The sequence below is a fragment of the Vidua chalybeata genome, chromosome 27, assembly GCF_026979565.1.
Source record: "Vidua chalybeata isolate OUT-0048 chromosome 27, bVidCha1 merged haplotype, whole genome shotgun sequence".
NCBI classification, from domain to species: domain Eukaryota; kingdom Metazoa; phylum Chordata; class Aves; order Passeriformes; family Viduidae; genus Vidua; species Vidua chalybeata.
The window spans coordinates 727,427-743,011 of NC_071556.1; the positions used below are offsets into that span (position 1 = coordinate 727,427).

The window sequence follows — 15,585 nt, forward strand, 5'->3', positions numbered from 1 at the left end:
ACACTCAGCTCCTGGCACAGAGCAGGGGTCCACTGGTGCCACGGGACCCACGGCCATGAGTGGGGCTGGGAGCTGCTCCCAGGGGCATCATCTGGGCGGCTGAGGACGACCATGTGGGAGTGGGTCAGAAGAGCTGTGCTGCACTCGCTGTCCACGGCCCTCCTGCGCCTCTGGAAGTGGGTACGAGCTTTTTGGTACAAAAATGGCCTCTTGACTCTCTCGATGCTGTCGGTTGTCACCGGATGCCTCCTGGGGTTCCTGCTGCGGGCGCTGGAGCTGACAGACCTGGTAAGCCTGGCTGGGATAGTGATGGGAGTGAGGGGGATGGAGTGGGGCAGGGGGCAAGCCCTGGTTCCACTAAGGGTCCCAGATGGGCACAGCCCCAAAAGCAAAGGTACCTGTCCAAGAAAACCACCTCAAGGCAGGTTTCTGCCCATGGCTTTTTTCTGTTTTCTCTTTTTCCTTTTTTTTTCCAAGAAGGTGCCAACAAATGCCCAAGCTATAGGACAAACCCTACCTCCCTCCAATGAGAGTGGGGAGCTCTGGGTTGGACCCCATGGGGCTGCAGGAGCTTGAGTTGGGATGAGGATGGGAAAGGGGGGAATGTTTACTCAGGGGCTATATGCTCAGTAAACAGGCTCCCCCCAACACCACCAGCAGCATTGGGATCGGAGGGATGGGGTCCAGGGGATGGGGTTTGAGGGATGGGGTCCAAAGGATGGGGTCCTCCCATTAGTCTCCCCAGCTGTGTGCAATCAAAGCACATTTCTATGCTCTGGAGAGGACTCAGTAAATAAATAGAGGGCTGGTGGGGAGCCTGGAGGGCTTTGAGGAGTCACCTTCCTTTGAGGAGCCTTGGAGACAAAGACATTGGAGAAAATGCAGGAAAAAGGCACAACTGGCTCGGCCCTTTCCAGGAGCATCGCGCTGCGAAACGGCACCGAGCTGAGATCTCTGACTTGGGGCAGCTGGGCCACAGCTCAGCCCTGATCCTCAGCCAGGCTGCTGAGCCCAGGAGGGGGAATGCTGCTCTGGGAGAGCTCGGCTGATGCTGGAACATCCCTGTGTTGCCCACTAGGATTTAGCAAAGTCTTGTCATTTCAATTAGGCCCTTCAGCATCAGCACAGCAGGGATGATCTCGTTACTTAATTGAAGCTGGGTGTAATCTCCCTGCTTCCCAGTGCACACACCCCTGAGAGCCCAGCAGCCACCCATGCTGGGCATGAGGCTGGCAGAGTCTTGAGGCTCCAGCCCCTTGTCCTGCCATGCATCAAGTTTATCCATCCTCTGCTCCAGCCCATCCTGCCCTGTTGCCACAGCTCTGCTGTGGGCCTGACAGCCACTAGAGACTGTCCCCACTAGAGACTTTTGTCACAAAATCTGGAGGAGAGCTGGAGAGGTAGCCAGTCCCTGCTTTCTTTCTTGCAATGGGAAAGTGTCACAAAGCTGAGAGACCCCCTGGCACAGAGATGATGTTCAGATCTGGCATTAGCCCTTGCGCCCAGCTGGGCCCATCACAGCTGCGCTCCCTGGGGACATCAGCCATGTCCAGGTCACACACTGGGACAGTGCAGGGACAGCACAGGGGAGCAATTGAACAGCTGCCTTGGCACCTCTCAAAGCCCCAGCATGAGGTGGTGGCTTCTTGTCTTGGAGCCAACTCAGATCCCTCCCTGACACCTCTACAGTGGCACAATGAAATAGGGGGATCAGGGATGGATGGATGGATGGATGGATGGATGGATGGATGGATGGATGGATGGATGGATGGTGGGTAGAGATAGGGATAGAGGCAAGAGGGAGATGCTGACCAGGCTGCTGGTCCCACAGACCCCTCACTCTCCCCTTGGTCATGGCTGTGGGATCCAGACTTTGGGGGATGTCTCTGCAGCCCTTCCCCATGTCCATGTGAGGGGGTGGAGAGATGCCATGGCACCAAAGTTGTCCCATGGATAGGCCAGCCACCTGGGCTCTCCCTGAGCTCGCCTTTTCCATCTGCAGCCACAAGATAATTCCCACCTTTTGTTGCTGCCAACAGCTTTAGGGCACTTTTGCCCCAAATCAGATGCAGCCAAGCCTCTGCTCCCTGATAATGAGTGCAGTGGCTTTTGGGAGGAGCCAGTGGTGGGGCCATATGGACCATTCCCTAGAAGGCTACAGAACCAAGAATGTTTTTGGGAGGGGACCAACCCCACATGCTCCTCCCTTGTTTACAGCCAGGTTTGCCATGGGGTCAGTATTCCCCATTCCTGAGCCAACTCCCAGTAAGGGACAGCAGAGAAATGGCATCATGGAGTGCCTCAAGGAGTGGCTGCCAGTTCAGAACCAAGCTCAGAGCTGGGTCTGGTTGGGAAAAAGGCAGATTGATCAAGTTTGAGCCCTCAACCCATAATCATTTACCTGACACATGCTCTGCTCTATGTGCAGGAGAAGCAGTATTTTTCCTTTCCTGGAGAGCTCCTCATGAGGATGCTGAAGATGCTGATCCTGCCCTTGATCACCTCCAGGTAAGACATCACCTTCTGCTCTAAAGCGCCATCTTTCCATCACATTGAAAAGATCACCCTGCGACCCCCCATTGAGGAGATAACCCCAAAACTGCACAGGGTGAGAATAATCCTGGCTCCAAGCAGCTGGCAGTCAAGCAGATGGCTTGGTGTCCATCAAACCCATGATTAGCCAGCAACAGTCTAGGACAAATCCTCACCCAGATTTGGTAGGCACTTGCACCCATCTCAGATACCTGCACTGGCTGGGGTATTTCACTTCTTTTGGGCAGCTGCTGATGCCAGGACCATCTCTGGGCTGTTTAACCTCAAAGCAGATTCTTTTAGAGGGATTTGAGAAAGTTCAGTTAAAAAATCATAAGCATTCCCCAGTGCTGTGTCTGTGTTTGCAAATCCTCATTTTATTGGCCCATACAGACTTAGAAATAAGGAACAGAACCAGCAGTCCTACTGGGGTCTAAGCAAGTTCTTGAAAACCTTGTATGGATTAACACATTGCAAACAATATTGGCACATGTTGGCATGTGCTCATCAGACACAGACAAGATCAAGTCCTTGTTCCCTCGAGGGTGTGTCTTTTCTCCATTGTTTGTCAAGAGTTTTCTTGTTGTCCCATTTGCCTCTGATTCATTTCTGAGAATAGAGTGGTCTCTATCCTGGCCACACTTGACTTGTTGAGTACCAGCCCTTGTAGAGAGGTCTGTACCTCACATCCCACCCTGAGGTGCTGAGGGTTTCCCTTTGCTTTCAGCCCTCCCTGCAGCTCAGTTGCTGAGTGGTCTCCTCTGATCACTTTGCTGTCTGTGGGTGCAGGGTCGGCAGAGGCCTCCTGGGAGTTTTCTTTCATGTTGGATTGAACCAGGTGAATGATGGTGAAATGTTGTCTTCCCTCTAAGCACCATCACAGACAGGACTTGGTGTGCTCTGGAGATGGAGCTCTGGAGATCCCCAAGCCCCAAACTGGAAAGCACCACCTATGCCAATGTTGCTTTTTGGGACTCTCTTGAATTTCCAAGGCCCTTCTCCTCCTGGACGTATGGCTGCTGAATGGGATCCATGGGCTGACCACCACTTCAGGCACCCTGTGTGTCCCCAAGGTTGGCACTGACCCTTGCAGCCTTCAATTATGTCCTGCCTCAGGGTCAGGCCTTGGCTGGGTTCTGCAGGGGCTCAGTGTGGGTCTGTATGCATGGGGGGCACACTGCAGCTCCCAAACACTCACATTTCATAGAAACTTGGAATATCCAGAGCTGGAAGGGACCCACAGGGATCATCAGTGCAGCCCTGTCCCTGCACAGCCACCCCACCAAGCCCACCCTGAGCATCCCTGAGAGCGCTGGCCAAACGCTCCTGGAGCTCTGGCAGCCTCGGGGCCGGGACCATTCCCTGGGGAGCCTGGGCAGTGCCAGCAGCCTCGGGGGGAAGAACCTTTCCCTGAGCTCCATGCCAAGCCCTGGCACAGCTCCAGCCCTTCCTGGCCTCCTGTCCCTGGCCCAGAGCAGAGCTCAGCCCCTGCCCCTCTGCCTCCCCTCGGGAGGAGCTGCAGCCCCCGAGGAGCCTCCCCTCAGTCTCCTGTGCTGCAGCTGAACGAGCCAAGTGCCCTCAGCCGCTCCTCAGCCCCTTCCCCAGCTCCGTGTCCCTCCTTGGGACACTCTCCAGCAGCTTTGGGTCCTCCTGACCTTGTGGTGCCCAAAGTGCCCCCAGCACTGGAGGTGAGGCTGCCCCAGTGCAGAGCAGAGTGGGACAATCCCTCCTTGGACCTGGTGCCCCCAGGACAGGGTGGCCCTTTGGGCTGCCAGGACACAGCGGTGACTCAGATCCAACTTGCCACTGACCAGGACCCCCAGGTCCCTTCCCACGGCGCTGCTCTCCAGCCTCTCATTCCCAGTCTGTCCCTGCCTCCAGGGTTGCTTCATCCCAGGGCAGGATCCAACACTTGCCCTTGTTAAACATCACACGGCTGGGGATTTCCCAATCCTCACATTTGTCAGGGTCTTCTCTGTGGGGCCTCTCTGTCCTTGAGAATGTCAGCAGTTCCTCCCAAGTGAGTGGTCTCAGCAAACCCAGTCCTGTACCCAACTTGTCCCCAGCACCAGCACTGCTCTCCCTGCTGGGGCAGCCTGTAATGCCCTCTCTATTTTTAGCCCAGTTTTGCTGAGAAGTAGCGTATGGATTACTTCTTAGGAAAGCTTACATGTGCATGAAATCTGAACCTGCAGGCCTCTCCTGGGGGTATGGGGTCCATCTCCACCAGGTTTTTATGAACCTTGCTGGTACCTTCCTTTGCTCCTCAGAATGACACACAGCAGTGGCACAAGGTGATGGAGATATAACAGTATCTCATGAAAAAGGGCAGCATCAGTTATTCAACATAAAATTACAGTACAAACATAAACTTCTTAACCCTCACAGAAAACACAGCCAGACCTTGAGAAGGGGCTTGGAGGTGTCTCCTGCCCTTCACAGCTCAGCTTGGGTTGTCACAAGCTCATCCTGGGTGTGAGATCCTGTGGGCACTAGCAGAGGAATGTGCAAGAGCTCAGTGATGCCCTTAGGCTTTGGTTTAAAAAACCTATGGAAACCCCTCCCAACTTGGAGATTTTGCCCATCAGGTGCATCTTGTGCAGTTTGGGGAGCAGGCAGTGACCACTCTGTTCTGTGCTGCAGCCTCATGTCTGGGCTGGCCACCATGGACTCCAAGGCCTGCGGGAAGATGGGGGTGATCACCATCACCTACTACCTTTGGACAACCTTCATGGCAGTGACCGTGGGGATCATCCTCGTGGTCAGCATCCATCCTGGTGCAGCTGCCCAGAAGGACAACTACTCCGTGCGGAAAGTGGTGCTCAGCTCTGCCGACGCATTACTGGATTTGATCAGGTGTGTCACAGGAATTCAGCAGAGCCAAGGTTGTGATAACAAAATCTTCCCAGAAGGTTCTGAGATCCCAGAAGACTCTGAGATCTCAAGGGGAACAGGAGAACCGCTGGCCAGGTGCTGGTACCTCCAAGCCCAGAAATGAACCCAGCGTTCATTTCTCCCCACCCATGCCCCTCTGGCCACTCTGACACTGCTCTCCCAAAGCCATCAGCAAAGAGATGCACTGCAGCAGAGATCAGACAGAGTCGTGTTCCCTGCAAGGTTTGGATTCTCCTCTGCAGCCCAAGCTGGGCCATGCCAAGCCCAGAGCTGGCACAAGCTGGGTTAAGGCAGTGGATGGGGTTACCTGGGGAAGGGTTGCAGCAAATACCCAGGGGCTGGGGGAGAAGCTCCATTTCTGGGTCTACTGGATCGACTGGAACAGGCTCTGAGCAGGGGGCTGCAGATGGCAGATGTCTATCCCAGGCTCAGGCTTTCCACCAAACCCACTTACACATGGTTCTCAGTCCTGCTTTGCGTTCACCTTCCAGCCTTTCTTTGCTCTCAGCTTGCACAGCTGTCATAAGCCGTTGTTGGCTTTCATGTCCTCTTGTGGGCATTGTGCCCACCAGAAATGCTTCCCAGGATGCTCCCTATGCTCTCATAACTCACTTTAACCCTGTGTCATTGGTCTCTTACAGAAACATGTTTCCTTCTAACCTGGTTGAAGCTTCGTTCCAGCAGGTGAGTTCACCTGACCCCTCTGTGCGCAGCCAGGATGGTGCTCAGCTCCACACGGAGCTGCCTCTTTGCCCACACACAGCCTGGACAGGAGCCCCTTCCCTTCCCTGAGTTTCCCCTTCCCCTCCTCTGCATCCCCCCACACTCACCCAGGGCAGGCAGCTGAAGGTAGGAGGGTGCTGGGCTGGGCACAAGCTCACAGGGACCCCCGTGCCTGCCCTCTGCCTGCGGGGCTCTGTGAGGGAGCAGCACACATCCCTCAGATCCCGCTCCTGTGCAGTGGCTTTTTAATCCCTGGGGAGTGGCGGCCGCGGGGGTGGGCCGGCAGCAGGCAGGGAAAGGGACACAAAGAAGGGACGCCTGAGGGAAGGTAGAGTGGTCAAAGGGGACAGACGGAGTGGCCAGCTAGGCTGGAAGGACAGAGAACACAAGCAAACTCCTGGCATTGGGAAGGCATCGGTAAAGCTCTCAGGAGGAGCGATGGAGGGACACAGGGACCCCAGCGCTGTGCTGGCATCCCGCAGGGACCCGGGTCACTAACACACGAGTCTGCTCTGCAGCCTTAGCTGAGGACGGTCTGCAGCCAACAGCAACAGCTCCCCTTGCCTGACTCTCACTCCTTGTTTCCAGCCTTTTACTGCCTGGAAACCAAACCTTTAACCTCCAGGAGCACCCAGCCTAGGGCGGCTTGGCCTCCATGTTGAGAGCAGGATGGAGCTCATGCCAGCAGCACACTAACCTCCCACCTCTGCTTCTGTTCCAGTACCGAACTGTTCTTGTCCCGGTGGTGAAGTCTCCTGATTTTCCAAAGATCCCAGGAAAACCTGTCAATTTTATTTACTTTGCACCTGATGACAAAAACCCTGAAATCCATCGGCCTGTGTTCCTTGAGCTGACACCATCACCCGAGATGACCTACAGGACCCTGGCTGGGACCAGCAATGAGATGAATGTCCTGGGCATTGTCATCTTCTCAGCAACCATAGGTACCTGCTCCTCCACGGGCTGGGGCAGCCCAGTGTGCCACTGCTGCACTCACCACGCTTTACAGAGCGAAAGATGTGGGACAAGGTTCCTTTAGCTTCAATTGCCCCAGTCCCTGGAAACTGAGCCCAGCACAGAGCTTGTGCCAAGGCCCCTGTCAGCACCACCTGTGGTGGAGCTCACTAAAGCTGTAGACATGGGAAAGGCTGTTTTTATTATCTTCACACATACAGCCGTACTTCCTTCACAGCCCACGTGCGGGTCCTGAGGGTTTTCAAACCATTACATAAACTGGGGATTCCTTTTAATGAAGTCTGAAGTGAGGTGCAATTTTGCAGAGGCTGCCTGGGATACAGCTCACCACAAAGCCCCAAACCCTTCATGCTGAGTGTTCAGCCCCTGAGCAGGCAGGATGTCACAGCAGGGTCAGATTTGGCGCTATTACAAATATATGAGGATTCCCAACAGGACTTTCTGAAGGAGGTAGGGCAGCATCCTGCACTGAACAGCTTGCAGTCCTGTGTGGAAAAGGTGCTTGGCAGCAATTTTGGGAAGGAAGAAGGAGCAGAGGTTGGGGAGAGACACGTGCAAGAGAGGAGGTTTAAAGGGGAGAAAGTCACTGAAGGGAGGAACTTGAAGGTGCCTCAAAGCGTAAGAGGACACAGATGCAAGGCTGAGGGAAAAAGGGAGGAAGGAGGGATCGGGAAGGAAAAAGAGTAGGAGGCAGTGAGATGCGCATGGTGGCAGGATTATGAGTAGATTAAGAGGTGAGGGCAAGGAGCTTGAACTTTGTGTATAAGGAACCAAAAAGCCAATTAGAGGATTTGAGGCGTGGAGGCAGCACAGCCAGCACAGCACCAGAGTGCGCTGGACTGCAGTCAGAGCCACAAGGAGCAGCCAGTTCCAAATGTGAGACCTCAGAGGAGGTGGCCACAGGGAGACTGGGCAGAGGCAGAGCCACTGGCAGATCCCTACAGCCAGAGAAATGTCTCTGGCAATCTCCTATCCCAGCAACCAACAGCCTCTATGCACCTTGGACACCCAGGAAAGCTGCTGAGCTCCTGCCCACAGGACACGTGCCCCCTCCAGCCCTGCCAAACCTGTAAGGAGAAGCTGCTTTTCTCTTCTAAGATGACACTCCACAACCCCTCCAGCGTGGGAGTGGGATCAGCCAGAGTTAGGAGGCAGTGGGAGATCACCTGAGCCAGCCCCAGCCACCACCTGCACTTCCCATGTTTGCCCAGGATTAGAGCTCCACAAAGCCACAGACTGGCACAGCATCACCTGCACCAGGCACAGGCAGCTTGATAAAGGGCATTCAGACACCCACAGGGGCTTTCCTTATGAGGAGAGGCTGAACTGAGTTTGCCTGGCAGAAAACAGGAGAGGGACAGGCAGGGCACCAGAGCCCCATGCCTTGGGAAATAGGGATCACCTCCTCCACACAGCAAGGTGCGGGGACAGGTGGAAGCCGGTTGAGCTCTCAGCACAGTGCATTTGTGTCCAGCACCAGAACTAGGCAGGTCGTGGGGCTGAGACCAAGGCATCCATGCAGCACCCACTGGGTACCCAGAGTGACTTTGCTATGAGGGGTGACCCCACACAGCTACCCCAGCTCTGACAGTTCTTCACTGTCCCTGAGGGCCCCTGTGTTGCTTTTGAAACCCACGAGAGGGCAGAGCTTTCAAGATCCTTGCAGGAACCTGTTCACTTGGGCCATGTCTCCCGTATCAGCTCTGTAGGACTTAAAGAGAAATTACTTTCTTCCAAAGCAGCTGTTGTGGCTACCAAATACTGGATGAATGTCCACAGAACTGAGATTTAAACATGCAAAGTCTTGTCTCATTTCTGGCAAATGTGACCCCATCGCATCTCTCTTTTGAGCAAGGCAAGAGATCCAACCACCAGCCAAGGGCCTCTTGGAGTCCTCAACCCTGAAGACTGAAGAGGGATAAGCAGGACAAGATCCTGTCTATATTCTTTTCCAAGATAAAACAGGCACCTGCATAGTGCTTCAAAATTAATTTTAGCCAACACAGGAAGAAGGACTTGCACCAAGCTGGAAACAAGATGGGCAAATGCTCAAAGGTTCCTTTTCCCTTTGCTTGATGGGTTCCTGGAAAGCCTTCCAGCCAGTGAAAGCAATGGGGTTTAGCACTGGCAGACAGGACAGCACCATAACCCTTCCAACCATACAAACCATAGCCTGTATTTCTGCTCTAGTGTTCCTTCAACAGAAAATTAGGCCGGATTAGGTTAATGCACCAACATCAAAGGAAAAATACAGACTTAGGAGAGAAGGCTTAATGCCTGTATCTAAGCAACTCACTCAGATCCTTCCTGACATCACACTGTACAGCCACAGGTGTTGTCACCACCATGGCACAGCCTCTGAGCCACCAACACTGCATAGCCCAGCCCATGAGGGAACTGGGCATGGGACCGGAGCACTGCTCAGTCCCTGTGGCAGCCAAGGCCCCTTTCACTCCACAGCAGGGCAGGGATGCAGCACAGCATCACATCCTCAGCTACAGAGAGCCCTACCACACCTTATCCTTAAAAGAATTCCATTTTTATTTTAGAGTTCATTATTCTTGTATTATCAAATAGCAATCCAGATATCCACCTAATCCAGCTAATCCACAGTTTATCCACCCCAGGAAATGACTCTTCCAGCACTGAGCAGCACTGAAGTTTATCTGTTTTCTGTGCAAGGTGATTTGGGTCTGGTGGGGCTTTGTGAGAAAAGGCCAGATGCTTGTGTTTGCTTGGAACAGAGAGTGGCTCTGACTTGTAAGAGCACACTGCAACCAGTACTAAATCAAGTTTTGCCTGGTGACCCCCATTCTGTGGCCACCAGACCCTCAAGACACTTGGCCTGTCAGGTGCTGCTCCCGTGGTGCTCCCAAGTAAAGTAACCTCCTGTGCTTGCTTGCAGGACTTCTCCTGGGAAAAATGGGTGAGCGAGGAGCCCCGCTGGTTAACGTGTGCCAGTGTCTGAACGAAGCAGTTATGAAAATTGTCTCGATGGCCGTTTGGTAAAACTGGTTTTGATTGATTGATTGATTTTCTTTCCTTCTATCTAATGGCAGTGCCAGTCACATGTCTGCAAGTGTCTGTTGTGAGCATTGAATTTGTTTTTGTACAACTGTACTGCACAGTACCAAACACTGCCATTTCTAACCTGCAGTGCTATAGTGATTGCTGCACCCTCATAATTTTTTATGCTTATTTTTCGCAGGTACTTCCCCTTTGGCATTGTATTTCTCATAGCTGGAAAGATCTTGGAGATGGAAGATCCATCGGTTATTGGACAGAAGCTGGGACTGTATGTCATTACAGTCGTGTCAGGGCTCGCCTTCCATGGAATCATCCTCTTACCTCTGCTTTTTGTGCTCATCACCAAGAAAAACCCCTTTGCTTTTATTCAGGGGATACTGCAAGCCTTGCTGATCGCCTTAGCTACATCCTCCAGGTAGGAAAACATGGCTGGAACCTGCGGATACTGCAGAGCAGGGATCTGGTTTAGCAAGGGAGACATGGCTGTGTCTGGCCAGGTGAGCTCTGGGGAGACAGGTAACTCAAAAGAAAACTATGCTCCAGCACTGTTTGAAATGGGAACGCTCCTGGTTTTAGGAGGAAGCAGACGCTTGGCCCTGCCCTGGTTGGCCAACCTGGACGGCTCGTGGTGCTCTTCCACTCACCCTCTCCCAGGGTTTTCCCAGAGCAAACCAGCAATGTTTTTTTGTGCACACTTCATTAGATTGCTGCAGTTTTCTTCCCATTAATTCAAACTAGGACTGTTGTAGGTGCAGGTTCATAACCCTATAAACTGCATAGGGTTATGAACCTGGAGTTTAATTGAAAATGCCAAAAGCTCTTCAGAACACTTTACTGACAATCTAAAATCAACTACAGTGTATCCCAAGTTCATCCATAGAAAAATCTTCCCTACTTTGAAAATATTTTAATCATTTTATATTTATCTATTCTATTTTCATTTAAATACATACCTTGTAACAATGAAAAAAACTTCACACTATAAACTACTATCCTTCCCAGAAGACACACAAATTCAAACATTTTCCTGGAGCACATTTGACCAGGCAAAGGGTTTTTCTGGCATCTCTGTTGCCTCTTCACATAATCCCAAAAATACCACCTGGACTCTGCCTCCCTTCCCCAATGCCCACTGCTGCAATTGTTGCTTCTGCAACTCTTTATAACCTGGTTTCCTCCTGAACCTGGATCTCCAGCTCTGTCTCCATAAGGCTTCTTCTCCCTCTACTCTGCAGCCAGCTAAGGGAGGGAGAACTGACACAGGGAGAACGCCCTGCTCCTTGTCCCAGCCCCATCACTCTGCATCCAGAGCCCTTCCCAAACACAGTCTCCAGCTCCCAGAGTCTGTTGCAATCCCATGGACTTCTTTTCTGTGGTTTCCTTTCTTCAACCTGTTCTTCTTCCTCCATTCCTCATCCCGGTTCCTGTGGGACAGTTGTCATCTTCATGCTAGACAGAAACAAGAGAGAGGTCAGGGTTGCAGAAGCTGAGGCAGGAATCCCTCATGGAGGAGACAGGGGGAGGTGAGGACAACAAGGGTCTGGCTGCACCCCAATGCAGGAGTGCTGGCACAAACTGTCTCATGCCCCAGGAGGTGCTGCAGGATTAACATGGGCACCAGGGATGGTCAAGAGAGCTGCAGCCATGGCACACAGGGGGTTAAAGTAGTGCCTGCAGCCACTGAAATGACATTCTGACATTTTCTCTCTCAGCCTGCAGCTCACTTGGCTGATAATGTCTATTCCCTGGGTGGTGAAAGCTGAAGAAACTTTCACTGCTACAGCAATTTGTGCCACACGGCGGCATCCACCCGCAGGAGGGCTGGAATTTCTGTCCCATCACACTGACTCCAGCTTATAAAGCTCAACACAAACAGCAATTACTGCTCGTTTCTTGTCCTGCAGCTCAGCCACCCTGCCCATCACCCTCAAGTGTCTCCTGGAGAACAATGGCATTGACAGGCGCGTGGCGCGCTTCGTGCTCCCCGTCGGGGCCACCATCAACATGGACGGCACCGCGCTCTACGAGGCTGTTGCTGCCATCTTCATCGCCCAGGTCAACGAGTATGAACTGGATTTGGGACAAATTATAACTATAAGGTAAAAGTTTCTCTGCAGCAGCCAGATTATTTCTCTCTATTCCTGTTTATGGACATTAGGACAACCTCTTGCATTTTTCCTGTTTGCAGAGATCTTGTTAATACACAGAGTGACCTTTGCTGGCAAGCTGAGGAGCAGGGGAGGGAGCAGCATGTCCCAGTCCCTGTGCTGTGTGCCAGGGAAAGCTGGGCTGGCTCTGCGCCCCCGAATCTGCTGCAAGTCAAGGACTTTGCCTGTAGGGAAAAGCCTAGCTGCACAGACATGTGGCTGGAGCAGGTCAGCACTGCAGGGCTGAGCACAGAAGGATTTGTGCAGGTGTCATTTACTCCCTTTCAGGAATGGGATATTCTCATTTTATAAGCAGGGAAATAAAGCGTGTAACTAAATAATAATTAAGTACATTTGCAAATATTTAGTAATTTTAATGAGGAAGTCCCTACCCTGAAGGGAGGGGGGAGCACAGAGCACCCACTGCCAGCCCCTGCTGTGTGCAGGGGAATTTGTGATAGCACCTGGGAGCAGGAAGGTGGAGGAAGTCAGATCCAATCCAGTCCTTCCACAGAGCAATAACTTACTTTGCCATGCAAACACGCTAGTTTGAATTGCACAACCACCTTCTCTTTGCAGCATCACGGCCTCGGCAGCCAGCATTGGGGCCGCTGGGATCCCACAGTCCGGGCTCGTCACCATGGTCATCGTGCTCACCTCCGTGGGGCTGCCCACCGAGGACATCACCCTCATCATCGCCGTCGACTGGGCTCTGTAAGTGCTCTCCAGGCCACTGCTGTGGGCAGTGCTCTGTGTCAATTCACGGTGATGTATCTTCATCTTGATGGATGAAACCAGACTGCTCTCAAGACAGAAACTGATGCTGGATTATTGTCACAGACAAATAAACTCACAGGTTGTGAAATGTGACATTCTAAAGTACTATGACAAAACCGAAGTGAGTCATTAGGTGAGAAACCACAGAGCAGATGCTGAGTTAGGGAAGTGGCATGCGGGTGACTGGTTTGTACTTTCCAGCCCCCTGGGGAAAAGAGGGAACAGTGCCAAGTATCAAGGCTGCTTTTCTCTTTCCCTCCCCTTTTTCTCTTTCCCCCAACAAAGGAAGGTTAACACACCACCAGTTCAACCTTTCAGCATCACAGGGTATCCAGCACTGCTGGTACCTTCTAATAATGTGAGAGGTGCCTGGGTATACAAGACAGGAGGACCAGTGGCTGGATCTACAGAATTTCTCCTCGAGAGGCATCTCAAGGAGTTTATAACTTGCTGAGGCAGCTCTCCCTGCACTTAGCACAACAGTGCCTGTCCCAGTTTGGGAGGAGGCACTGGCAGGTCCCTGCACTGCTCACACAGACAGGGCAAGATGCTGCCCCAGCACGGGGCTCACATAGGGACCGTTTTCTCTCTGCACCTCCAAAACCAACACAGCACTTGGCAACACCAGTGGGAGGGAACATTCAGGCTGGGGGCTGACGTGTTCCAAAGCCATCAACACCCCGGGCACACTGGCTGTGGCAACCCCCTGCATCCTGGCGCTGTCTCCCCGCAGGGACCGACTGCGAACGATGACCAACGTCCTCGGTGACGCGCTGGCTGCTGGCATCATCGCTCACGTCTGCGAGAAGGACTTTGCCCCAAAGCCCCCCCCAGTATGTGCGGCATGGTGGGAGGACAGGGAGCCATGGGACATGGCAGGACAGGCACAAGGCACCTGCTCACTCCAGAAATTAAAACTCTGCTCTTTGCTTTTTGCAGCAAAACCCAGTGAGCAACACAGACAAGTTTCCTTCTGCAGAGACCTCACACCTGCATCCCAAAGACAATGGGATTGAAATTACTCAAGAAACCCTGCTGGATCAGACTGGAGTTCACTATAACATCTGCCAGGTGTAGATAACAGCATTCCTGCTCCCAGAAATGGCATCTTGGTGCTAAACACTGACATTGTGAGTGTCGCATATGGATGCTCTGCAAGATAAAGGCCTTACTTGGCACAAAAAGTGGGAAAATCCTCTCTTACCCTTTGAAGACCGTGGGATTCCCAGCAGGCACCCAAAGAGCATGGCTCTGCCACTGGGGCAGGGAGCCAGCTCCTCCCTGCGCCTGAGGACACGGCTGGAAGCTCGCTGCCCTGTCTTAAATGGCTGGGTTTGAAGGATTTGTAACTCCCATTTTTCCAAGCTCACCTAATTTTGAAAGCTAGGGAGGTGAGCAGGTGTTAGCAGACTGCATTTGGGGAGAATGCTGTAGGGATGGGACATAACACTGAACCCATAACCCTCTGGCCAGCAGCTCTTCCCTGGAGGCCAGCCTGTGCTCCAGAAGCTTTTGTTTTCCTTATTATAGAGATTATTTTTTTAATCAGTGCTTTTTATTTTACTACTGCATTCTCATCTAGAAACTAAGATTAAGTGAATTTTTGTCTAGAGCTCAAACTCCAAGTTGGACATAACTGGATTTCCCAGCTGTCAGGTTACAGACAGGATGGCTGAGCTGTTGCATTCTCTCAGGGACAGTGGGATCCACTGGCTGGAAGGAAGGAAGTCCCAGCTGTACACGTGTTTCTACAGCTGTTTTATTACAGATAACTAATTAACCAGGCCCAATTACAACTGTGTTGATTTTCCCAGCTAAGGACCTGTCCCCAAGCTCAAATTCCAATTACAGCCTTAAAATCCAGGCTTCCCAGAGCAGCCTTCTACACAAAAGCCTTTTATACCAACAATTCATGTCAGTGAATTAATTTGTCTCTCAAAATGTCAGCTCATCCCTTTTCTCCTTCTTGATCTTTCCTGACACAGAATTGGGAATCGTAACACAGCTCAGATCCCCACTCACATCACTGAACTGTTCTCCAACTGTACATAAAGAAAACATTTTCTGTGCAGAATTTCCAGCTGAAGTCAGAGGTTGTAAAAAATTTTCTAATTTAGAAGAAGTATTCATTCCAGTTTTGCCAAATGAAAAGCAGAAACTATTAAATATCATAAACCAGCTTTTGCACAAAAATGGTCTTCTTTTAACTTACAAAAGCCTTCACATAATTAGAATCCTGGGAAACATAAGCTTGAGACACTGCTGCTAACTTTGGCCTTTTTCACCCTTTCTCCTTGCTAGGGCTAATTAATTCCTTCTTAAACATTACAGCCCAATTACTCTTCAAGGAGCAGTCAAATCATTCGCAAACCCAAAATAATCACATTTCAAATCAATCTCTGCAGCTTCCCCAGACATCCCTCCCTCCTTCCCGTATCATTTATGATCACCTTGATGCTGGTTCAGCACCACTGGCTCTGAAGGGCTTTGTGGTTGTTCCTCTATAGCA

General features: G+C 52.0%; 1 protein-coding gene across 1 annotated transcript; it reads left to right on the top strand.

Moving 5' to 3' along the window:
* The first annotated feature begins 111 nt into the window (after positions 1-111).
* On the top strand, positions 112-14,153 carry LOC128800640 (excitatory amino acid transporter 5-like). Its single transcript, XM_053965985.1, has 11 exons — positions 112-288; positions 2,429-2,508; positions 5,176-5,388; positions 6,069-6,111; positions 6,872-7,094; positions 10,031-10,130; positions 10,334-10,567; positions 12,057-12,251; positions 12,879-13,013; positions 13,810-13,909; positions 14,016-14,153. Exons 1-11 carry the CDS (start codon positions 112-114, stop codon positions 14,151-14,153), a joined length of 1,638 nt encoding a protein of 545 aa, XP_053821960.1.
* Positions 14,154-15,585: the final 1,432 nt, after the last annotated feature.